Source organism: Lepidochelys kempii, chromosome 1 (genome assembly GCF_965140285.1).
Source record: "Lepidochelys kempii isolate rLepKem1 chromosome 1, rLepKem1.hap1, whole genome shotgun sequence".
Taxonomy (NCBI): domain Eukaryota; kingdom Metazoa; phylum Chordata; order Testudines; family Cheloniidae; genus Lepidochelys; species Lepidochelys kempii.
The window spans coordinates 210,546,171-210,572,372 of NC_136380.1; the positions used below are offsets into that span (position 1 = coordinate 210,546,171).

Sequence of the window (26,202 nt, forward strand, 5' to 3'; positions counted from 1 at the left end):
TTGTCCTCGTCTGAACTGAGACTAAAGTCAAAATCTTGAAAAATTTAACAAACTAACAATCCAAAAACTTTTTTGATTCAAGTTGATTGAAATATTTTGTTTAGATTTTGACTTTATATCATTTTTAATTTTTTACTATAATTTGCTTAAATTTCTAAACAAAAAGTTGTTTCAAACAAAAAATGAGCGATCTGGAGACTAGTGGGCTGCCGGCTCTGCGGGAAACACAGCGGCCTCTGGTGGCCATAAACTACAATTGCAGGTCATTTCTGCAGTCCAGCCGATCAGCTGATTTTGAGGTCTGCAGAAACGCGTGAGGGGTAGTAGCTTGCATGCAGGAGTATAGCAAACCCCAGCGTTCAAAAATCATGAGTCAAGCCCGCAAAAAAATCGTGATATTGCCTTAAAACGAGATTTAAAAATTAAATGTTGGCATTTCTTTATTTGCCTTTTGATGTTGGCATGCTTAGGAGTCACATATTCAAGCTTTTCTCACAATCACAAGAAGCTAGAAACTTTTTTTTAAAAATATAATTAAAGCTGAGAATCTCTGGGAATAACTCATGTCCTGTGGTATTCAATTATTATCACACAGCACTTAAGGTGCTTGCAAGAACACTTCTTTATCCTGAGTCAGATTCCAGCTGGCTGTGTATAGCAGCAAGAGCTTCGCAGCACCTTGCCCAGACTCCCTGTCTGGAAAGCTCAGCTCTTAAAGCCACAGTCCCCAATATCACATCTTGCCTTCCAACACAAAATTTAATAACAAAAAAAAATGAATATAACACACACAAATACTTATTACCAACCTAGTAGCTAAGCTTACTAAAAATATTCAGTTTGTTTTTGAGGTGCCTTGCCCTGTCATTTGGATCTGTGGGGCTCCTCAGGAGCATCAACACTACTGCTGTCAGGAGGTGGCAAATCTACTTCTTCTCATTATTCCATGTCCTCGGACTCAGTTATCTCAATGTCATGCAGTTGTTGCTTGTCTGAGACTGGCTCCGGCAAAACTGCTGACTCAGTGCCCCGTAGCCCCCTCCGTTCTGGGATTTGTCACCTGTTCCTTCTTTGCCTGTGTCAATCTGGGAATGATAACCTCTAATGACCACAGGGCTATCTTTTCTAATACTACTGCTGTTTGTTTCCCAGCACAGATACACACAGCGTCATTTTCATGAAGTAGTGGCAGCTCGCAGGACACCAAATCATATTATTATTATTTTATTTTATTGTTTGTCTTGTCTGTCCCTTTATACATCTGGAAGTCCCCGGTGACTGTGACATCAGTTTCTAACACTGCTGGTATTCTTATTTTCAGTTGTCTGCTGAAGTAAATGTCAGCAGGTGCACCAACTGTGTATGGGGTTGTCCATTCTGTAATTCTACTGTGCTAAATACAGATCAGAGTCTAACTCTGCAGCCTTTTTTAGTAGATACTTCATTATTTTCACACAGTTTTCCATCAGCTGCTTGGATTGGGGATAATGGAGACTAACAATTACATGCCTGAACCTGTACTTCATTGCAAAATACTTTAACTCATGCCCACTAAATTGTGGCCTATTGTCACCCATTGCTATGTCAGGTATGCTATGTGTAGCAAAAATAGATTAGCTGTAGTATCTTCTGATAAAGCTATTTTAGGGAAGTGAGAATAATAGTTTTGGACAAATACATAATCAGTCAATGTAAATCAATCTATGCCTACTTTACTATAGGGGCTAATTTTTTCTTTGCCACCAACATGAGGAGTTTTGCTCAATTTGGCTGTATGTTTGGCACGTGCAACAAGCCTTAACAGCTTCCTGAATGTCACTGTTCATTTGAGGCCAGTGTAATATGCCTCCATCCCATCTCTGAGATTTTTCAGTCTCTAAATAACCTTTGTACATTGTTACCATACTTTTCTGTAACACCTTTGGATTTTTCTGCAACTGCGTTTTTACTTTATATTTTCTGTATTTTAGTTATAATGCCTAAATACCTTTGTGAAACTAGCCCTCAATGCCTCTGGTCAGCTACAAAGAAGAAATAAAGCAGTAAGAATACTTTTACTTCTGGCACTATGTTCTGCAAACAAGAAATGATTTGCCATGCACAATAACAAGAAATGTTATTGGTTCTACCAAACCCAAGAACAATACTGAATCTCTCTGAGTGCTATCTACTGGTTCCATATCTGTCAACTTACTACTTACAACATGATAACAGAGTGGTAACACCACAGCCATAGTTAAGGAATTGTGTATAATAGAGGATAAGAATGGAAATATCTGCTAAATGTTTTACTACAGAGAAAAATGAAAAAATAGTATATGAGTGCTTCTGCTGTTTTGCAATAGGTTTTCCCAAATGAATCTGCGTCACAAAATTACTTAAATGGCAAAAAACTTCATTAACACAGAGTTAAGAGTGCCTGGTGATAGCTTGGACCCTTTCAGAATGTTGAGTTCAGCAAAATTCAAACTTCTGAACCTAGGAAAGGCACAGTTAAGCCAAGGCCCATGCACTCTTAACTCTACCCCTGTTTGAGCAATGCTCCACAACACCCATAACGCATGTACTCATACTCTTCCTTTTCACTGTAATGGACGGATGGTGCCTCTACTTGCACTATGCTCAAACACTGAGGCTTGGTCTACACGTAAAAGTTAGGTTGGCATAGCTATGTCCGTCAGGTGTCTGTTTTTTTCACTAACTTTAGCCCATGCAGCAATCCAAATTTCAAGGCAATTTGAATAACAGTATGGATTTTAGAGCTCTTAGAGGAGTTGTCCTTTAAACAGAAAGGGCTTCTCAACCTTAACTATAGGGGAGTGCCCTATACATTTTTTTCAGACTGTACGCTACTTGCACTTTAAGAAAAAGAACTTGTAAGACTGTATATAATAGCATCACCTGGTGGCTCCCGGCATAACAGTACTAGAAACCAATTTACAATCTTAACTCTCCTAGCCACTGGTAGACTTGCCAAATGTCACTCATTTCATGTGACATTCATGCATGCAGCCCATCCCTTATGCATTCCAGCAGACCACACTGAATACATTCAACTGGACTGCAGAAACCACCAGAAGCCACTGTGGTGCCTGCTGAGTAGGCAGACAAGTGGCCTCTGTTTCATTGCTTCCCCTGCTGGAAAAGCAAGCAGTGGAGGTGTCATAAATATAAAGGGAAGGGTAAACCCCTTTAAAATCCCTCCTGGCCAGAGGAAAAATCCTCTCACCTGTAAAGGATTAAGAAGCTAAAGGTAACCTCGTTGGCACCTGACCAAAATGACCAATGAGGAGACAAGATACTTTCAAAAGCTGGGAGGAGGGAGAAAAACAAAGGGTCTGGGTCTGTCTGTATGCTGCTTTTGCTGGGGACAGAACAGGAATGGAGTCTTAGAATTTAGTAAGTAATCTAGCTAGGTATGTGTTAGATTATGATTTCTTTAAATGGCTGAGAAAATAGCTGTGCTGAATAGAATGACTATTCCTGTCTGTGTGTCTTTTTTGTAACTTAAGGTTTTGCCTAGAGGGATTCTCTATGTTTTGAATCTAATTACCCTGTAAGGTATTCACCATCCTGATTTTACAGAAATGATTCTTTTTTTTTACTTCTATTAAAAGTCTTCTTGTAAGGCAACTGAATGCTTTTTCATTGTTCTAAGATCCAAGGGTTTGGGTCTGTGGTCACCTATGCAAATTGGTGAGGATTTTTACCAAACCTTCCCCAGGAAGTGGGGTGCAAGGGTTGGGAGGATTTTTGGGGGAAAGATGTTTCCAAACTATGTTTTTTCAGGAACCCAGATAAAGTTTGGTGGTGGCAGGGGAAGTCCAGGGGCAAAAGGGTAAAATAGTTTGTACCTTGGGGAAGTTTTAACCTAAGCTGGTAAAAGTAAGCTTAGGAGGTTTTCATCTAGGTCCCCACATCTGTACCCTAGAGTTCAGAGTGGGGAAGGAACCTTGACAGGAGGCAATAGACAAAAAGTGAGGTGGGGGGCCTAGTATTGGCACAAGGCTTTCTCCTAACTCCTAGCTGCCTATCACCCCACTCAACTGCTTCCATCTCTTCCAAAACACCCCCTCAATCTCCCACAAAGTCATCCCCATCTTCCTCTTTGACACCCCCACAAAATGAACTTCCATTACCTTTTGTCCAGCTTCCCACAGCCACCTCCACCCACGTAGTCCTTTCAGTAGCCCCCCAGCCACACCTATCTATCATCCAGACAATCCCACAAACAAAGCTTCCCAGCACACACTAACTCCCTAGACACTCATTAGCACCCACCCACCTCCCATAGCTACGAAGGTTTGTGCAGTTCCAGGACTTACTCTTGTTGCTGCCTAGGACAAGGTGTATGGACCTTAGGATGAAGTTTGTGGCCATATGCAAATTATTTGCAAACATATGTATTATTTCCTGCACTTATTTATACATTCGCAAAAAATGGCACATGGAGCTGCACGAAATTAGTCAGCTGTGCAATCATAGAATCATAGAATATCAGGGTTGGAAGGGACCTCAGGAGGTCATCTAGTCTAACCCCTTGCTCAAAGCAGGACCAATCCCCAATTAAATCATCCCAGCCAGGGCTTTGTCAAGCCTGACCTTAAAAACTTCTAAGGAAGGAGATTCTACCACCTCCCTAGGTAACGCATTCCAGTGTTTCACCACCCTCCTAGTGAAGAAGTTTTTCCTAATATCCAACCTAAACCTCCCCCACTGCAACTTGAGACCATTACTCCTTGTCCTGTCCTCTTCTACCACTGAGAATAGTCTAGAACCATCCTCTCTGGAACCACCTCTCAGGTAGTTGAAAGCAGCTATCAAATCCCCCCTCATTCTTCTCTTCCGCAGACTAAACAATCCCAGTTCCCTCAGCCTCTCCTCATAAGTCATGTGTTCCAGACCCCTAATCATTTTTGTTGCCCTTCGCTGGACTCTCTCCAATTTTTCCACATCCTTCTTGTAGTGTGGGGCCCAAAACTGGACACAGTACTCCAGATGAGGCCTCACCAATGTCGAATAGAGGGGAACGATCACGTCCCTCGATCTGCTCGCTATGCCCCTACTTATACATCCCAAAATGCCATTGGTCTTCTTGGCAACAAGGGCACACTGCTGACTCATATCCAGCTTCTCATCCACTGTCACCCCTAGGTCCTTTTCTGCAGAACTGCTGCCTAGCCATTCGGTCCCTAGTCTGTAGCTGTACATTGGGTTCTTCCATCCTAAGTGCAGGACCCTGCACTTATCCTTATTGAACCTCATCAGATTTCTTTTGGCCCAATCCTCCAATTTGTCTAGGTCCCTCTGTATCCTATCCCTCCCCTCCAGCGTATCTACCACTCCTCCCAGTTTAGTATCATCCGCAAATTTGCTGAGAGTGCAATCCACACCATCCTCCAGATCATTTATGAAGATATTGAACAAAACCGGCCCCAGGACCGACCCTTGGGGCACTCCACTTGATTCCGGCTGCCAACTAGACATGGAGCCGTTGATCACTACCCGTTGAGCCCGACAATCTAGCCAGCTTTCTACCCACCTTATAGTGCATTCATCCAGCCCATACTTCCTTAACTTGCTGACAAGAATACTGTGGGAGACCATGTCAAAAGCTTTGCTAAAGTCAAGAAACAATACACCCACTGCTTTCCCTTCATCCACAGAACCAGTAATCACATCATAGAAGGCGATTAGATTAGTGAGGCATGACCTTCCCTTGGTGAATCCATACTGACTGTTCCTGATCACTTTCCTCTTATGTAAGTGCTTCAGGATTGATTCTTTGAGGACCTGCTCCATGATTTTTCCAGGGACTGAGGTGAGGCTGACTGGCCTGTAGTTCCCAGGATCCTCCTTCTTCCCTTTTTTAAAGATTGGCACTACATTAGCCTTTTTCCAGTCATCCGGGACTTCCCCCGTTCGCCACGAGTTTTCAAAGATAATGGCCAATGGCTCTGCAATCACAGCCGCCAATTCCTTTAGCACTCTCGAATGCAACTCGTCCGGCCCCATGGACTTGTGCACGTCCAGCTTTTCTAAATAGTGCCTAACCACTTCTTTCTCCACAGCGGGCTGGTTACCTCCTCCCCATGCTGTGCTGCCCAGTGCAGTAGTCTGGGAGCTGACCTTGTTCGTGAAGACAGAGGCAAAAAAAGCATTGAGTACATTAGCTTTTTCCACATCCTCTGTCACTAGGTTGCCTCCCTCATTCATTAAGGGGCCCACACTTTCCTTGGCTTTCTTCTTGTTGCCAACATAACTGAAGAAACCCTTCTTGTTACTCTTGACATCTCTCGCTAGCTGCAGCTCCAGGTGTGATTTGGCCCTCCTGATTTCATTCCTACATGCCCGAGCAATATTTTTATACTCTTCCCTGGCCATATGTCCAACCTTCCACTTCTTGTAAACTTCTTTTTTATGTTTAAGATCCGCTAGGATTTCACCGTTAAGCCAAGCTGGTCACCTGCCATATTTATTATTCTTTCGACACATCGGGATGGTTTGTCCCTGTAACCTCAACAGGGATTCCTTGAAATACAGCCAGCTCTCCTGGACTCCTTTCCCCTTCATGTTAGTCCCCCAGGGGATCCTACCCATCCGTTTCCTGAGGGAGTCGAAGTCTGCTTTCCTGAAGTCCAGGGTCCATATCCTGCTGCTTACCTTTCTTCCCTGTGTCAGGATCCTGAACTCAACCAACTCATGGTCACTGCCTCCCAGATTCCCATCCACTTTTGCTTCCCCTACTAATTCTTCCCAGTTTGTGAGCAGCAGGTCAAGAAAAGCTCTCCCCCTAGTTGGCTCCTCTAGCACTTGCACCAGGAAATTGTCCCCTACGCTTTCCAAAAACTTCCTGGATTGTCTATGCACTGCTGTATTGCTCTCCCAGCAGATATCAGGAAAATTAAAGTCACCCATGAGAACCAGGGCATGCGATCTAGTAGCTTCTGCGAGCTGCTGGAAGAAAGCCTCATCCCCCTGGTCCGGTGGTCTATAGCAGACTACCACCACTACATCACTCTTGTTGCTCACACTTCTAAACTTAATCCAGAGACACTCAGGTTTTTCTGCAGTTTCGTACCGGAGCTCTGAGCAGTCATACTGCTCCCTTACATACAGTGCTACTCCCCCACCTTTTCTGCCCTGCCTGTCCTTCCTGAACAGTTTATAACCATCCATGACAGTACTCCAGTCATGTAAGTTATTCCAATCACGTCATAATTCCTTGACATCACCAGGACCTCCAGTTCTCCCTGCTTGTTTCCAAGGCTTTGTGCATTCGTATATAAGCACTTGAGAGAACCTGCTGATCGCCCCTCATTCTCAGTATGAGGCAGGAGCCCTCCCCTCAGACATTCCTGCCTGTGCTTCCACCCAGTATCCCGCTTTCCCACTTACCTCAGGGCTTTGGTCTCCTTCCCCCGGTGAACCTAGTTTAAAGCTCTCCTCACTAGGTTAGCCAGCCTGCTCGCAAAGATGCTCTTCCCTCTCTTCGTAAGGTGGAGCCTGTCTCTGCCCAGCACTTCTCCTTCATGGAAGACCATCCCATGGTCAAAGAATCCAAAGCCTTCTCTCTGACACCACCTGCGTAGCCATTCGTTGACTTCCACAATTCGACGGTCCCTACCCAGGCCTTTTCCTTCCACGGGAAGGATGGACGAGAACACCACTTGCGCCTCAAACTCCTTTATCCTTCTTCCCAGAGCCACATAGTCTGCAGTGATCCGCTCAAGGTCATTCTTGGCAGTATCATTGGTGCCCACATGGAGAAGCAGGAAGGGGTAGCGATCCGAGGGCTTGATGAGTCTCGGCAGTCTCTCCGTCACATCGCGAATCTTAGCCCCCGGCAAGCAGCAGACTTCTTGGTTTTCCCGGTCAGGGCGGCAGATAGATGACTCAGTCCCCTGGAGGAGAGAGTCCCCGACCACCACCACCCGCCTCCTTCTCTTGGGGTTCCATGACCACCACTCCCCCATCTCAGGACAGTGCATCTCATGCCTTCCAACCAGCAGAGTCTCCTTCTGCTTTCTCCCCCGCAGACGTATCATCTGGTCCACTCTCCGCAATGGTACCTGTGGAGAGAACATGAAAGCGGTTAGTTACCTTTGTCCACGTTGCTGGAACCCGGACATTCCCCCTTCTTCTTCTGGAGGTCACATGTTGCCAAGCTTCTTCACTGGCCTCTTGGCTCCGCTGTGCAACCTGCTCTAAATCTTTAGAGCTTTGTGCCTGTAGAAGCATATCCTGACTTTTGTCCAGAAAATCCTCCGTTTCTCGTATGCAATGCAGGGTCATTATCTGTTGCTCCAGACCTTCAATCTTCTCTTCCAATATGGAGACCAGCTTGCACTTTGTACAGACAAAGTCACTTCTGTCCTGTGGAAGAAAGACAAACATGGCACATCCAGTGCAGGTCACAACAGCTGAATCCCCCCCTTCCATATCCCCTTCCTACTATGAGCTTCCTCAGAGAAATTGGCAAGATGTAAGCCTCACTGGGCTCACTCCAGGCGAACTCCCAGGGGAAACTCCTGTTGTGTGCTGCTCTGCTGTTTCCTGCTGCTCAGCTGGTTCGCCTCCGCTCTTCATGGGCATCATCTATTGGCACCTATCTATTAACTATTCATTTTGCTAAGCCAGTTTTAACAGTAACACTTGGTTTTTGAAAATAGGTATATAGGCCTTCTTTGCCTGGATTTTAATGGAATGTTTCTGGTTCACCACCAATGTGGCATCTCCCTTCTAGGAATGGGAGGGATCTCTTCAGGGCAGAGATAAGACTAGTCTGCAGTGGATCAGACACACACAATCACTATTAGGCCTTGTCTACACTACTCAGTTTTGTCAACAAAAGTCAGGTTTCATCCAAAAACAGTGGAGTTGTACACACTTCAATGCTCCTTCTTCAGACAAAACTCTCCAGCTTTCCCAACAAAATTAAACCACCTTGATGAGAGGCGTAGAGTTTTTTCTGGCAAAGTGGTGGTGTAGATGCTGTGCTTGGATATATTGCTGTAAATGGCCTCCAGGAGCAGTCCCACAATGCCCATAGTGATCAGCAATTCAAACTCCGCTGCCCTGCACCCAGGTACACAAGCATCTGCCCCTCCCCCTTTAAAGGGCCAGGTATTTTTGAAATTCCACTTCCTGCTTGCTTGGCATGGACAGTTCACATCGCATCTTCCTAGCTGACCATGGCAGCTCCATGCACCAAACTTGGAGCACACCTGAGCTGGGTCTGCTAGCATTGTGGGGAGAGGGGGCTGTGCAATCCCAGCTCCACTCCAGCCATAGGAACTTCAGTACTTATGGTCAGATTTCTCATGGCATGTTGGATAAGGGCTGTGAACAGGACACACATCAGTAGCATGCAAAGATAAAGGAACTGAGGCAGGCATACCAAAAGGCAAGGGAGGCAAACCATTGCTTTGGTGTTGCATTGAAGACCTGCCACTTCTATAAAGAGCTGGACACCATCCTTGACAGCAACACCATCTCTACCACCAAGAGCCCTGTGGATACTTCGGTGGGGCTGGAGATGGCGGACAGTGGACTCAACCCTGAGGATGAAGTCGTGGACAAGGAGGTTAAATATGAGGACGATGTGGAGCACACGGCAGGGTCGTCTGGTGACATGGCCAGTCAGGACATCTTTTCCACTCGAGAGAGGTCTAGCCAGTCCCAGCAGTCCATCTCTGGCACACATGATGCAGGAGAGGAGAGCCCTGGTAAGCGATTTTTTTGAGTTGGTTATATGAGGTAAAGCTGTCCTCTGCTCTGTATATTCTAGAAGTGGGTGAAAGGATAGAAATGTACAAGACTAACTGTGTTTGCGTGTGCTTCACATTCCCCTCTACAGCTAAGCAGTGTGGCAGAACAGTGTGTTGATGCACACTGAGATTTAACGGGAGTTGTTAGGATATAGATATTCAGGCCTGTCTGTAAAGGCCTATACTAAGAATTTAGGTGTATTCTTATCACTTAGCTAGTTATAGAGGTATAAAAGAGAGAATCAAAATCACTGTCTGCCAGTGTAAGGGCCTTCTCTTACTGTGACAGTCTGAGGCCCTGTTCTTAGGCTGAGGTCTTTGGCTAAGCAATAGACGCAGCCATAAGCTGGGAAGCGACTGATCACATCCTCACATTCCAAACTAGTCACATTGAAATAAGGTGCTATTGGGCTGTTAGGAATACAATCCTGTCCTGACAATGCCTATCGCCTCCAGAGAAAGGGAAGTGCCTAGAAGATGTAAAAGGAAACTTAGTCTGATAGCATCCTGTCTGGCAAGAACTCACTTACCAATAGCTGGGATGTGAAATCCTCATTTCTTTGTTCTATCACTGTAGTCCCCATTTCCCTATTGTTTGTCTGCATAATCTCTGTCTGGTTCTGTGATTGTTCCTGTCTGCTGTATAATTAATTTTGCTAGGTGTAAACCAATTAAGGTGGTGGGATATAATTGCTTAAATAATAATGTTACAATATGTAAGGATTGGTTAGTTAAATTTCAGTAAAATGATTGGTTAAGGTATAGCTAAGCAGAACTCAAGTTTTACTATATAGTCTGCAGTCAATCAGGAAGTGAGTGAGTGGGGATGGGAATGGGAACAGGGAATGGGGGTGGGGAAATTGGAATCATGTTTTGCTAAGGGGGGGGAATGGGAAGAGGGACACAGGTAAGGCTCTGTGGTGTCAGAGCTGGGAAGGGGGACACTAAGGAAGGAAACTGGAATCATGCTTGCTGGAAGTTCACCCCAATAAACATCGAATTGTTTGCACCTTTGGACTTCGGGTATTGTTGCTCCCTCTTCATACGAGAAGGACCAGAGAAATAAGTAGGTGAAGGAATAAGCCCCCTAACAGGAGTCCTCCAGAGAGAGCTCTACGAAACTTTCCTGGAGGTACTCACAAATCCTCTGCTGAAGGGTCCTTGGCAGAGCTGCTTTGTTCCTTCACCCATTGTAGGAAACTTTCCTGTGCCAATTGGCAATCACTTATGCAAACGGCACACAGGTGAGCAGCATAGGGACCAGGTCAGAAGCTACATTCATGCAGGAGATGCACCCTTGCATCCTTGTTTTCCCTCAGGAGTGATAAATCAGCTTCAATGACCCCCCACTTGTGGAAAATGGTGGAGGAATTTCTATTATTGTCCTTAATCGCCTTCACTGATCCCCTTTAAAAAAAAAAAACCCTAGACACTTTGCCCCAGCTTGAGCACACAACCATCCTCCCCCTGGGGCTGAACTCCCCATGTTTAGGGTGTTCGCCAAGATGTGTGCTCACCAAAGAACAGTGAGAAAGTGATTTGTATGTCAGAAAAGGTATATTTTACTTTAATGATTCAATGCTGTGGGTGAACTAACAATCATGCTTCTGTTGATTGTTTCTTGCAATTCTGCAGATGTGGCCTTTGGGGGAACCCCCTAAACACTCGCAGAGCACCTCTGCCAGATAAGGAAGCAACTAAGGTGGAGCAAGAAGGACATGTTCCGAGAGGTGTTCCAATTCTCAGAGGCTGAAAAAAGAGAACACAGAGTGGAGAGAGCCCCAGAAGGAAAAATTTAAAATAGACAGGCAGGGCAGAAAGGAGAGCAAGGAGTGCATAATAAAGCAATGGTGGGTCTGCAGCCCCCTGGGGGGCCGTGAGCAGGGCCGGCATTAGAGTTGCTGGGGCCCAGGGCAGAAAGCCAAAGCCTCACCACATGGGGCTGAAGCCCAGAGTCCCAAGCCCCGCCACCTGGGGCTGAAGCCAAAGCCTGAGCAACTTAGCTTCTCAGAGCCCCCGTGGCATGGAGCCTGGGCAATTGCCGTACTTGCTACTCCTTAACCCTGGCCCTGACTTTTATATGCAGAAAAACAGTAGTTGTGACACAGGTGGGCCATGAAGTTTTTATAGCATGCTGGGGGGGCCTCAAAGAGAAAAAGGTTGAGAATCTCTGTTGTAAAGGACCAGGAGTGGATGCACAGAAGCTGAAGTCCCTAATTATGCTCCAGGCAGAACACATACCTGCTCGTATTCCCCCCACCTCAGTCAATACAGAACTGCTTTACATTCTCTCCCCAAACTCCTCCCACATATTCCTTGCAACTTCCTGGAATGTCTCGGTACCCCATTCACTCCAATCCTTTGGATAGTTTCCAAAATGATAGCTAAACTTACACACAGCCATGAGAGCCTACACTGTCCTGCACTCTTATCTCCCTTCCTACCAAGCCTTTTGTATGTTTTGTTAATTGGAACTGAATAAAAACAAACTCTCTGAAAGATAACCAACTTATTTGTCTCCTACAAATGGTGGTTGCTGCTGGTAGTAATACATAGTGGCAATTTGATCATTTGCTGGCTACAAATCCCAGTCAGGAATAATCACAATTTTCTTGCAAGGTGGCAAGTTAACAAAGCATGGCACATTCCTGGTGCTCATTGTCAAAATGTTGCCTCAAAGCTTCCCTGATTCAAATAGGCCCCCACTGTGCCTCTTTAATAGCCTTGGTATCTGGTTGCTCAAAATGAGCTGCCAGGTGATCCACCTCCGAGCTCCACCCTGGGGGAAACTTTTCACCCTGAGCCTCACAAATATTATGGAGTGCACAGCAGGCTGCTATGACCATGAGAATATTTTCCTCATTTAGGCCTAACCTGCCATAAAGGCAGTGCCAGCATGTTTTTAATCTGCCAAAAGCACATCCTGTGGTCATTCTGCACCTGCTCAGCCTATTGTTGAAGTATTCCTTGCTTCTGTCCAGGTTTCCCATGTAAGGTTTCATGAGCCATGGGAGTAAGGAGTATACTGGGTCTCCCAGGATCACTATGAGGATTTCAGCATCCCCCACTGAAATCTTCTGGTCTGGAAAGAAAGTCCCTGCTTGCAGCTTTTTGTATAGGCCAGAGTTCCTGAAAATGAGTGTCATATGCTCCTTCCTGGATCACCCTGCATTGGTGTCAGTGAAACACCCACAGTGATCCACAAGTACCTGCAATACCATGGAGTAGTACCCTTTTCTAATGGTGTACTCTGTTGCAAGATGGTCCAGGGCCAAAATTGGAATATGTGTGTCATCTATTGCCCCTCTGCAGTTAGGGAATCCCATTGCCACAAAGTCATCCACTATTTCATGCACATTGACAAAAGTCACAGTTCTTCATAGCAGGATGCAATTAATGCCCCTGCACACTTGTGTTAACGCAGCCCCAGCCATGGACTTCTGGACTCCAAATTGATTTGTGACCAACCGGTAGCAGTCTTGAGTCACAGGTTCCACACTACAATCGCCATGCGCTTCTCCACTGAGAGGGCAGCTCTCATTTTGGTGTCCTTGCATCACAGTGCTGGGGCAAACTCCGTACACAGTTCCAGGAAGGTGGCTTTCCACATCTGAAAGTTCTGTAGCCACTCCTTGTCATCCCAGACCTGGATAACAATGTGATCCCACCACTTAGTGCTTGTTTCCTGAGCCCAGAACTGACAATCCACCATGTTCAGTTGCTCTGTGAATACCAGAAGTAATCTAGTGTTGTTTCTTTCCATGACTCACAGCAGAGCAGGCAACTCTGATTCCTGTGCAGATTGGGAGTTCATGATATACTGCACGACCATCCACAATGTGTTCATAACAGAGACCACAATAGAGAGCCGTGCGGGAGCCATCCTTTCAGACAGAGATGGCTTGCTGAAAAATGCCATGAAATGTAGTCGGAAGCCCATGGAATGATGGGATGGAAAAAACTGCATCATGGGACATTGATCCTGCACCCATGATGCACTGTCATCCACTCTGCCTTCCCACAACTCCTAGCGGCAGAAGGTGGCGAGTAGCACTCTGGAATAGCTACCCACAATGCACTGCGCTCACTGTCGATGCTGGAGTACCAACAGTGGACGTGCTCTGCTGACAGAAGGAGCATTGTGTGAACATGCATAAGGGATGTAATTATACCGGTTTTTGATTGTCGGCGTAACTTGCGTCGACAAAACTGTGTAGTGTAGACAAGCCCTTTAGTGTCTATTACTGGAGTTCACGGCAATAGGATCAGAGGATATAGTGATAACTAGGCCAGTAAAAGGCACAGTATCATATGGGCAGTAAGAATTCAAGTTCAAAAGGTGTAGGAGTAGGGATCTTCATTGAAGAATTCCAGGAAACATGAAACAGTTACAGTACAGTATTTTAGGAAACTCCGAGAAAGTTATTGTCCATTTCTCTAAGCACCCGGTACTGAAGAAATGAGTCAGCTCTTCTCCTGTTTTCTTCATTAAATATCACTCCAGCAATGACACTGTTAATAAATATAGTGGAAGGACAGCTCTGTAAGCTGAGCCATGTGGTCACATTGCTCAGTGTGCTGGTTTTATTTTTAACATCCAAAATCACTTGATATACCTTTCTACTTGGGCTTGCTCTTTCGTCCCCCATTCTCGACTTCTACTTATCCCTAATCACCTCACTTCAACCCAGCTGAGAAAAACCAAGAGAACAAGTGTCTTGGACACAATCACAGCGACTGTATGATCAAGGTAAGGCTTTACAAATAGGAAACAGTCTTGTTTTTTTATTAATCAAAGCTTATGCTAATATCTACACAGCCAAGCCTAAATCAAGGTTGAAATCTACAAAACAATCTCAGTGACTAGAGTTAAAAAAAGAAAAACAACAAAAAACCCTCACAGCCAAATTTTTCAAAAGTGTTCACAAATGCTTGGTGTCCCAGTTTTTGGATGCTTAATGTGAGGTACCTTGGGCTAGATCCACAAAGACTTAGGCACTGCAAAGCTCCGTGGTGCAGTGCCTAACTTTTAGGTAACTTGCTGGCTAGTGGACTTCTTGCCCTGCATGAGGGGTGCAGGCTCCCTACACTGTGTATGGGGAGAGTTAGGTGCTTAAGAATGGGGTTCACAGCAGCCAGCAAGCTGAGTGGGTAGCTACTTCAGATAGCTAGTAGAAAATGCTGAGGAGAGGGGTTAGGCCTAATCAGTGTTAGACACAACATAGGTCTTTGGGTGCCTACCTCTGCTCAGGATTCACAGCCAAGAACCCTCTCCTGGAGATAGGCACCTAAGCCAGGCCATCTCTTTCTCAAGAATAAACAGAGAGAGATTTCCTTGCTATCATAGCCAATAGCCTGGTGGTTAGAGTACTCACCTGTAGGAAACCTGTTTTCAAATACTTGCTTTACCTGATTTGGAGCAGAGACTTGAACTTGGGTCCCCTATATCCCCAGGCCCTAGCCACCAGGTTATTCTCAGTCTCTCCTGTTCAAGCTGTTCCACTTTGTATAAATAATTAAATAATTAATTGGAGCAAGGACTTAAGTCTCCCATGGCCCACCTGAGTGCCCTAGCCATCTGGATATTGAGTCAGTCTCTTTCTCTTTGGCCCAATGAATATTTTAACTCTTTAACACAAAGTGGAACAGCTGCAACAGAGGTGAGAGATCTACCCCCAGGAGCCTGGTGGTTAGGGCACTCACCTGGGTGGGTCCCAGGGACCCATTAAGTCCCTGCTCCAAACCAGACAGAGCAGGGATTTGAAAACAGGTCTCCCATGTCCTGGGTGAGCGCCGTAAACCTGAGCTTTTGGATATTCTGGGACACACACTTTGTTGCCAATATTCCTGCTCTGGCTGCCTCAAGCCATCTTTAGTGTGGGGCCTGAACCAGTAAGCATATTCTGAGAACCACCTGTGGAAGTTTAGGCACCTAGGGGACTTTATCACAGAAACAGTGACACCTAGGGAATTTAGGTGCCTCCAAGTTTAGGTGGCAGCTGAGCAGGGGGGTTGAGGATCTCAGTGGTGCCTAAATGTTGGATTTAGGCATCCCTTTGTGAATCTAGCCCTTTGTGCTTGATTTCTTATCACCTCTGAAAATCAGGTATAAGATGTCTCAAGTTGGATTCCACATTATAGAGGCACCCAGGATCAGTGAACACTTCTGAAAATATTGGTCTTAAGTTTTATTGTTTTTTTCTCATGATCTGTACAAATTTTGAATATTTTTAAGGGATCAGAACAATTGCACCATTTCTTGAACAGTGCTGGATAGTGGAACATCTGTGTATGGCAAAACACTTTTCCTTTCTAAAGGGTCAGATTCTGAATTCAGTTACCTTGGTGTAAATTGAGATTAGCTCAGTTTAAGTCAGTAGAGTTACTCTGGAGTTACAACAATAATTGAGATTTAAAAAAACCCCAAACCCTCTCTAAATTCGAATTTTCATATGAAGTTGCAGAAGCAGACAGGTGAAGGGTCCGTTGGAGTTTCAAGCAGTGTAATTTTCAAAAGGTTTTGCAAAAGGAATTTTTAGAAAACATCCAGATACATGAGGAGCTGGAGAAGCATCAGGAATGTTATTATTATTTATTTGTATTACTGTCGTGCCATTGTGCTATGCTCTGTACATATAGAACAAAAAGACAGATCCTGTCCGAAAGCACTTAAAGTCTAAGTGTAAGACAAGAGAAAACAGATGGATACTGACTGATGGTGGAGTACAAAGAAACAATAAGACAATAGTATTTAAACAGACAAGGCAGACACAGAATGGGAGAAGGGTATAACACACAAGCAGAGTGAGCAATGTGATGGCAGCAAAAATCATGTCACTTCCATGATTTTTAGGGGGATGGGGTGATTTTACTTCAGAAGGGGTCAGCTGAAAGGAAAGGGAGGGGAGAGTAAGAGGGAAAGATGTGGAGTGAAGCTGAGGTGAACAGACCCAAGGGGAGGGCTGGAGCAAACAGCCAATCAGCACAGGACAGAGAAAGTCAGAACATTCTGCAGTTTTGACTGGAATGTCCAGGGGACCAAAAGTCTCTGCTTTGGCTGCTACTGCCCCTACAGGACAGAGTCTTTGGTTGACCCCTCTTTGCAGCTCACGTGGTGCTGGGGAAGGGGGGCACTGCCTGGGTCCTAGTGCCCCCACAGTGGAAAGGGAGGTCTCCCCTGCACAGTTCTGAGTCCAGGAGGGTGTTTTGGGGATGGATGGCACCGGCTGGGCCCATTTTACCCCTTCCTCACAGAGCAGCAATCCCTGCTTTGGCTGCTTCTAGTCCTATCAGGTAGAGACTCTGGCTGGCTCCTCTGTAGGAGTAGCTTTGTGATGCCCTGGCGCAAGCTGTTCATACGATTTATCCATTTTAGTTATTTTTGTTTGGGAGACATTTCTATATCCATAATGCGAAGCCTCACATTTTTAGCCCAACTTCAAATGTGATTCTAAAGGTAACACAATAAATATAGGCAAAGCCAGTAGCACCATCTATAGTTAGGGTTGGTTAACACTGCACTCTCCATTATAAGACCTTCTTAAGTTGTTAATAACTTTGCCAAACTTTAACTGTTTGGATCAAACTTTTCCATGTTGGTATCTGGCTTAGGCTAAGTTTGTTTTTGTTTTTGTTTTGTTTTTTTTTGTTTCAGCCAAACCCAGTCAGCCCTTCCCTAGAACAAGGTTAAAAAATTCTTGGTGATGTTCTTGTTAGATTCATATAAATGTTAATAAAAAAATTCTTTTTGCTGTTTTGTTGAGAAGCTCAAGTCCCTGAATGCTGTAGAACAGGAATTTTAAATTTGACAGAGGGAGTCACCCTGGTATCAGAGGTGTGCCTTCTGTCATCCCTATAAAATCTGCCAAAACTTGGTCAAGTTATAAGCCTCTGGAAAAAAAGCAGTTTGCACACACTGGGGGTATGTCTACACTAGAAACACTACAGTGGCACAGATGCAGCGGTAGTGTAGACATGTACTGTAGAGACAGAAGGGTGTCTTCCGTTGCTATAGTAAATCCACCTGTCCAAGAGGCTGTAGCTTGGTCAACAGAAGAATTCTTCCATCAATCTAGTGGTGTCTACACTGGGATTAAGTCGGTTTAACTACGTTTCACAGGACAAAATTTTTCACAGTCCTGAGCAATGTAATTAAGTCAACCTAACTTTGTAATGTAGACCAGGCCTCAGGGGTTTGTTAGAGTTTGGGAGCATTATTTGCCAAAGATTCTATCTATACTGAGCATACTCTATCCCCACAAAGCTCCTAATGTGCTGCACAGGTGATAGTCTGACATAGCGACTGAGCATGTTGTATCCTATGGGTTACTGGGGCTGACCAGGACTTTTTCTGCAACTGGTCCTTGCAAGCTAGGAGGTCTGTTGTGGTGCCAGATAAGTAGTAGAGACCTCTATACCTTTCATCACCATATACATTCTGACAGGTTTCCATGTCCGCTTTTTGGGTTATGTCTCACCCTCTGGTCTCATTTTTGGACATATACACATTTGATGCAGTGGCCATTTTGAAGCTTTTTTTATTTTTTATAGAGAACATTAGAACTGCTTGAGTGTGGGTTTTTTCATATTTAGAAACATTTTAAAGGTTAGAAGAAAAAAAATTTTTTTTCAGAAGAAAATGGGCTTTTTACACACTTTAAATAAAGTTTAGTAAACAGAGGAATAAAGTGTTAAGACATAAATATGTTAATAGGCCTTTTTACAGATAAAATACTTTTTATGCAGTTTTTGAAATAAAGACATTAAATATTAGTAATAAAACATGTATTTTTAGAAATAATAATTGTTATGGATTTAGCTTGTTTTGAAATAAAGTCTGAAAAATAATGGTATGTTTTTGAAATAAAGGCATTAAATATTAGTAACAGAACATGCGTTTGTAGAGAAAATAAAGTGGGGTTGGATTAAACAAGACACAAAGTAAGAGAGGCTGTAGGACAGCTGAGAAAACCAAAAGCCTTTCAGCCTATTACAATAAGAGAGAGAGAGAGAAAGGAGAGAGGCTGCAGAGAAAGTTTTAAAACAGGAGAGGAAGAAAAGCCTGTGTCACTGACCAAGCGGCAGAAAGAAGTGAAAAGTAGCTTATGCCTTCAGCTGCCACTAGCCAAATGCCAGTAATTCCAGGAAAGTCAGCCTTGGACAAGCCACACCTCTTGCCTGAGCCAATCAGAAGCTATTCTTTAGACATGTCCTAGAATTGCATTTTCCTGAACCATTTTTAAAAACATACTTTTTTGCAAGAGCTTTTAAGCTGGGAGCTTATAGGTTGTGATCATGGCCTTTTACAAGACACCTACAGCCTCCAAGAAGCCTGAATTGCCTTTGGATGCACTAGCATGTGTTCAGAAGAGACAACCCATTCACACTTATTTTGCTGAAGAGACATCACCAATACTGAACTCCATGTTCCATCCAGATATTGACCTGAAGAAACAGGGAGATTCCATGGGGCCATCACTAGTTGTAAATGGGGAAAAAGATGTAAAAGTACTTCAGGACAGGGTGCGGAGAGATCTGTTGCCAGCTATGGAACAGGCAGTGTCAGGGAGAGAGGTAAGGCATTCTATATTATAGTATAACAAATTGTTGCAAAATTATAAGAGGTTAAATATATTTATATTTTTTATAGGAGAGGAAAGAAGAAGAGCTTATATACATGCACATGGTAGTGGTGAGATTGTGAGAGGATAGGAAAGCAGTAACCGATGATTCATGGGCAGATGGTGATGTTATTACGGTAACACAACCAAGTTTTTTTTAAGGTTCTCAAAAAATTATTACAACTATGAGTTTAAAATGTGCTTTTTTGTTTTTTGACAGATAACCAAACCAGGTCCACACAGGACCATGGCTTGAGTGTGTAGCGAATTGCCTCCAGATGCAAAACTACCTAAGCCAGAAGTGCATGATGAGGTAAAACAGCTTAGAGCATTTTTAAAAAGTAATTGATTTATAATTATAAGAGTTTAAATATATGTATATGTTTGTTTTTAATAACAGGAATCGAAGACAGATAATATGAAGACCCAGGCAGTGCCCAGCAGCAGGGCTTCTGGGGATGATGATAATTCAGAAACAGACGACAGAGTAGTAGAGGTAACATGAGTGACATTTTTTTGCCTGTTTTACTTTTAAATTGCCACAACAAAAAAGTTGAAACCTATTTTTTTTCTTTGCTTTTGACAGACATCTTCAGAGGATGAAGCAGACAAAGAGAATCAGCCTTTGAGAAGAATAAACCTCATATTCATGTGCTGGTTTTGCATGAAGCAAGTCTTTGGAAAAAAGACTGTAAAAAGTAAGGAGTCTGGCCAACAGATCTTTAAAGATGACGTTACATAGGGCTGTAATAGTAAAAACCATTTTCCACTGTTGGAAGGGTCAGCTCTTTGATAACCGTGAAGCCTGTGTGCTAGACAAACCCAGTCAACACCACCATGATTGTATGTTGTAGGGGCAAGTAGAAACATTAAACCAGATGATATGCATTAATTCTACGTTGCATGTGGCACGGATCCTAAATATATTTATGGCCTCAGGCTACAAACTGCTGCAGGGTCTTAACTTGATGACTGAAAATCGTGTGTGTGTGTGCGCGTGTGTGATGTGTCCATCCTGGAATGGGAGGGGTGAAAGTCGTACAGACCCCAGCTCCGCTAGCTGGCTCCGGCTCCAGCGTCTTACTGTACGTGGCTGCCCCATGAGTGGGGATGGGGATCGCGGGTGGGGACAGGCAGCCTTCCCTATCTACAAAGGTAGATGTGCCTATCTTTAAGATGAAATACAGGCACAGTACAGTATTTGCTTTTGGGAGTGGGGGGGGGGATGTCTCTGCTGCTGCTTGATTGGTTACTTCCAGTTTCACTTGGTGTTCGGTTGACTGGTCAGTCCATAACTCTGGTGTCTGTATTTTTGATGTTCGACTGTATATGTGATTATGAACACTGTGCAGTTAGCACATATTTTACCAAAGGATGCTTCATTTTTAGATGTTTTTCCTAGAAACCTACTCCTGAAGTGTTCTATGGCCACCAGACCCATGGGGCTGATTGTTAATGCACACATATGTTAACACACACATAGGTGCCAACTTCTGCTCAACCCCCCTCTGCCCCCAGCCCCGCCGTGACTCCACCCCTGCCCCGCCCCCTCCCGCCCCCATTCCAACCCCTTCCCCAAAGTTCCTGCCCCAACTCCTCCCCTTTCCTGCCCCTATTCAACTCCTTCCCCAAATCCCCGCCCCAGCCCCACCTCTTCCCCACCTCCTCCCCTGAGCGCGCTGTGTCCCCGCTTCTCCCCACTCCCTCCCGGAGCTTGCTACAGCTGTTTGGCGGCAGCAAGTGCTGGGTCGCAGGTGGAAGAGCTGGGACACAGCGCGCTCAGGGGAGGAGGTGAAGGAGTAGGAGGTGAGGTGGGACGGAGGGCGGGGCGGGAAGCTTGGCTGCCGGTGGGTGCAGAGCACCCACTAATTTTTCCCCGTGGCGCCTATGAACACACATACTCACAACTTACCAGGGGAACACTAGCTGGCTCTCTATGTACCAAAACACAGGCCAGGCAAGTTTTTTTGACTCCTATGGATTTTCCCCAGACAGTAGCTTCTTTCCTAAAACTACCATGACTTTTTTTAGAATTATAACTCTGATAATATTGTGTTTCACCAGAAACACCTACAAGACCCCCTCATGGTAACTGGTGTTTGTCACTGTGTATATATTTTTAAAGAAATTGATCAGATTTTAAAATTGGATACAGATGACTTACCCGAAAATGACCACAGGGTGGTGGAGTTTGCAAAAGGGAAAAAGCCAGGCATGTCCAGAGGTGCCCCAAACACGTTTCAGCAGGACCAGACCTGTCTTTCATGGTGTGAGTTTGAAGATTGACAGTCTGGCTTTGATAAGCAGTTTTAAAAGTGCCAGCTTTCTCCGCACATGGCTAAACATACTTGTAAGGCATATGGCCGTTCTTAAAATGGTCGGGGCTTGGTAAAAAATATGACTTTTTATGTGCTGTTTCAAAATGTTTACACAGGGCTACTCGGGAGGGTGAAGGCCTATTTTCAAACTGTAGGATTTGACAGTTGAAGCATTTAAATCCACCAATAGGTCCCCTTAGGGTTTTTTAGTAGCATCCTTAAAAGCCTCCGAAAAGAATGTGTCTTACTCAGGGTACATTTGACATGCCAACATGGCAATTTGCTGTTTATTTAGTGGGTTTTTAAGAGAACCATGTATTTTATATTTCAATTAATTGTACAGCTCTCTTTTTCCTGGAAAAACACATTTTGCACAATGTACATAATATTCAGGTTCCTGTGGCTTATGTATTTTGCAAAGGCTTTCTTGATTTCATTGCTTTCGGAAGCAGATTCCAACAGGACATCTATAATCACTGTGTTCACTTTTCAGAGTAACAGCCGTGTTAGTCTGTATTCGCAAAAAGAAAAGGAGTACTTGTGGCACCTTAGAGACTAACCAATTTATTTGAGCATGAGCTTTCGTGAGCTACAGCTCACTTCATCGGATGCATGCCGTGGAAACTGTAGCAGACTTTATATATACACAGAGAATATGAAAAAATACCTCCTCCCACCCCACTGTCCAGCTGGTAATAGCTTATCTAAAGTGATCATCAGGTGGGCCATTTCCAGCACAAATCCAGGTTTTCTCACCCTCCACCCCCCCACACAAATTCACTCTCCTGCTGGTGATAGCCCATCCAAAGTGACAACTCTTTACACAATGTGCATGATAATCAAGTTGGGCCATTTCCTGCACAAATCCAGGTTCTCTCACCCCCTCCCAAAAACCACACACACAAACTCACTATCCTGCTGGTAATAGCTCATCCAAAGTGACCATTCTCCCTACAATGTGCATAATTAAGGTGGGCCATTTCCAGCACAAATCCAGGTTTTCTCACATCCCCCCCACCCCCATACACACACAAACTCACTCTCCTGCTGGTAATAGCTCACCCAAACTGACCACTCTCCAAGTTTAAATCCAAGTTAAACCAGAACATCTGGGGGGGGGGGGGGGTAGGAAAAAACAAGAGGAAATAGGTTCACTTTATTACTAGTGTAAGCAGAGTCAGAATGAGCTCTACCCTGACATCTGGTAGTGAGTTGTAGAAAAGGACTTCAGGGGCTGATCTTGTTTGCATGGGCACACCCACCATGCCTAGCATGATGGGACTGCTTGCCCAAATGGTCACTTTGGCTGCTGTGGGATCCCCAGTCTCTTTGTTATTGGGGCAGGAGTAATAAAGTGTTGTTATCCTGGTTATGTGAATCAAGGACAATAGAACTGTACTTGGCATTTTATGACGGATGGACTTGCCCTCAACCACCTAGAACTTGCTAGGCAAGGCACATGAGTTCCAAAGCCCAGTGAACTGAGAGAGGTTGGGTCTGTGTCTAGGGTCTTAAACATCACTTTGAACCCCTCCTCTTTCTACTGTGTAATAGCAGAGCTAATTTTGACTCTGTTGGGAGTCTTGTTATATGCTGCAGAGCTGAAATTACTGATTCCTAGGTCTAAGTGTTAGACCTACTTTGGGCTAGGGGTTCTAAGTGTGCCAGCCTGGGGCCCTCCTGTTACCAGCTGAAATCACTAAAGAGCTGAATATCAGGGGGTAGCTGTGTTAGTCTGTATCCACAAAAAGAACAAGGAGTCCGGTGGCACCTTAAAGACTAACAGATTTATTTGCGCATAAGCTTTTGTGGGTTAGAATCCACTTCATTGGATGCATGGAATGAAAGTATAATAATGCCTACATCTGTAATTTTCACTCCATGCATCTAATTAAGTGGTTCTAGCCCATGAAAGCTTATGCCCAAATAAATCTGTTAGTCTTTAAGGTGCCACCGGACTCCTTGTTGTTAAAGAGCTGAAGTTACTAAGAGCTGAAATCACTGAGTTCTGTGTTAAGTTGGGGGCGGGGGCTGAAGACATATTGGTGAGCAGCTAGCAGGATGGCTAGTGGAGAGGAGCGTCTAGGAGGACAGCTGGCAGAGAGGCACAGCTGGCGGTAAAGACTGCAGCACAACCCCACAGAGAGGCATGGCAATTGGCTCTTGACCCGAGCAGCAGAGCATGTAAGATGTCCCCATACTTTCCCCCTCTTCCACCCAGGCTAGGAGGTAAACTCTGCAGATGAACTTCTGAACTCTTGGGGCTACACTGACCAAGGACAGAAACTGTGGGTGGGGTGACTGTTGGGTTGCTGGACTTAAGACCCTGAGCGGAAAAGGACACTGCCAAACTTACTTGGGGGAGGGTCTTTTGCTCATGGTTTGTGTTATGAATCCTGTTTGTGATGTTTCCCCAACAGAATGCCGCATTGCTTTTCTTTATTAAAAGGCTTTTGCTACACTCAGACTCTGTGCTTGCAAGAGGGGAAGTATTGACTCTTAGAGGCGCCCACGGGGGTGGTATGTAATTGTCCCCGGTCACTGGGTGGGGGCTTGAGCTGGTTTTGTATTGTGTTATTAAAATGGAACCCCTAGATACTGAACCTGGCCCTTGTTGCTGCCAACTCTGACAGGCAGAAGGGTTACACTAGGAAATAAGCATTCATTCTTAAAAGTATCCGGTAAACCTTACAAAAATGTGATATATGGAAATACATGTAACAACTCTTTATACAACTGTTGCCAACAACTCTTAATACCTCACAGTATTTCAGGCATGCAAAACTGCCTATTACTATTTTCTAACAATTTTTTGAAGGGCCACAAAGCAAAAAGGAAAAAGGATGGACAAATTAGATGTGATTCTGCATAATAATCAATGCCTTGGTCAGTGCAGCCCCAAGAGTTCAGAAGTTCATCTGCAGAGTTTACCTCCTAGCCTGGGTGGAAGAGGGGGGAAGTATGGGGGTATCTTACACCAATATGGCAAGGTTGTAAATCTGCCTTCAGGGTTCTTTTATCGTAAATGACTTTCTGGGTATTTTAAAGAATTCTTGTCTCTATCAACCAGTATTTTTTCACCCCCAGAATCCCATGCTGCTGTATCACAAGCTCTTTTAGGTCCTCCCCTTCAGGGTTCAAACAGTAGCCCTGGATGAGAGCTTTAAACTCCCCAAATTAATTTTCCCAATATGCCCCAAGTTTAGTGTGCTCCCTTTTACTTGTGTACAGGACTTACCTCCGGCGAGTGTGTATCTGTATGTTTTAGGCCGTGCAGATACAGATTCCACAATGTGTTCATCTGGTGGTATCTTGCCAGTCAGATCACCTAAATAATCCCCTAGGCATGGGTTCCACTCCACTTCCTTACTCACAAAAATCACAGAATCAGTATCATAGTACAGACAACACCTAAGTTCCCTCTAAGCTGCACAGCCTATTTAGCACCATGCAGGGGCTCAGGGAACCAAACAGGGACCGGCTACAGGAGGGGTGCTCTCTCCCCTGGCCCCAAGCTAGCCTGGCCCCCAACCTGCTGCAGCCAGGGCAGCCCAGACCTACTGTGGCCGGGGCACCACTCTGCCAGCCCCAACTCAGCTGCGGCCCGGACCTGCCATGGCCAACCCAGATGTGGCCGGGGCGCTGTGGCTCAGACCCAGGTGCAGCCGAGCTGGAGTGGCCTGGCCCCAGGCACAGCCAGAGCAACCCAGCCCCAGGCACGGCCAGAGAGACACGGTCCAGATCCAGGCACATCCCAGACTTGCTGGGGCTGGGGAAGGGGCACCTATTCTGCAGCCCTAGCCCTGGAGCTGCTGAGGTGGGGAGAGGCATCTCCCCACGCCCCATCCCAGGTACTGCTGCAGGGAGAGAGAGCTGGAGGGAGTCCTCTCTCCCCGCTGTAGCCTGGAGCACCCTCCTGCACCTCAAACCCTTCATCCCTGGCCCCACCACAAAACCCGCACTCCCAGCCAGAGCCCTCACCTCCTGCACCCAACCCTCTGCTCCAGCCCTGAGCCCCTCATCCCCAGCCCCATCTCAGAGCCCACACTCTGGCAGCAACAAAAGGCAACAACAAAAGGATCTGTTGGACTCTTGAGTGAGTCACCCCCCCTTCCTTTGTTTAGTTTGAGACTGCAATGTGGTAATGCTCACCTGACTCTGAAGTGGGAGGGGCAAAGCCAAGAGGGGAGAAGGAAAATGATAAAAGGGAGAGACATTTGCCATGCTCTACCTCTCTCTTCTACCTACATCTACAGACACCACACCAAGCAACTGAAGCGCTGATCAAAGGGGAGAGCCTGGCTGAACAGCAACCAGCCAGCCTGTGGTGAGACGCATCTAAGTTTGTAAGGGCACTGAAAGTGTTAAGATCAGCTTAGAATGCATTTTACTTTTATTTCATTTGACCAAATCTGACTTGTTATATTTTGACTTATAATCACTTAAAATCTATCTTTATACTTAACAAATCTGTTTGTTTATTTCACCTGAAGC

At 45.0% G+C, this 26,202-nt stretch overlaps 2 protein-coding genes across 3 annotated transcripts in view; both read right to left on the bottom strand.

Moving 5' to 3' along the window:
* The window catches only part of KPNA1 (karyopherin subunit alpha 1), a 181,872-nt gene extending 174,390 nt beyond the window's left edge, over positions 1–7,482 (bottom strand). Inside the window, exon 1 of the mRNA XM_073310977.2 lies at positions 7,399–7,482. The gene's annotated coding sequence lies outside the window, so the exon portion shown is untranslated. The remainder of the gene's footprint in view (positions 1–7,398) is intronic.
* A 384-nt stretch (positions 7,483–7,866) lies between these two features.
* Positions 7,867–26,202, bottom strand: part of VAMP1 (vesicle associated membrane protein 1) — a 127,696-nt gene continuing 109,360 nt past the window's right edge. For both annotated transcript variants that reach the window (XM_073311132.2, XM_073311168.2), the window contains one exon: positions 7,867–8,376. Coding sequence is in view for 1 of the 2 variants with exons in the window: in XM_073311168.2 (XP_073167269.1) it covers positions 8,366–8,376 (11 nt within the window). In the remaining variant the exon portion in view is untranslated. The remainder of the gene's footprint in view (positions 8,377–26,202) is intronic.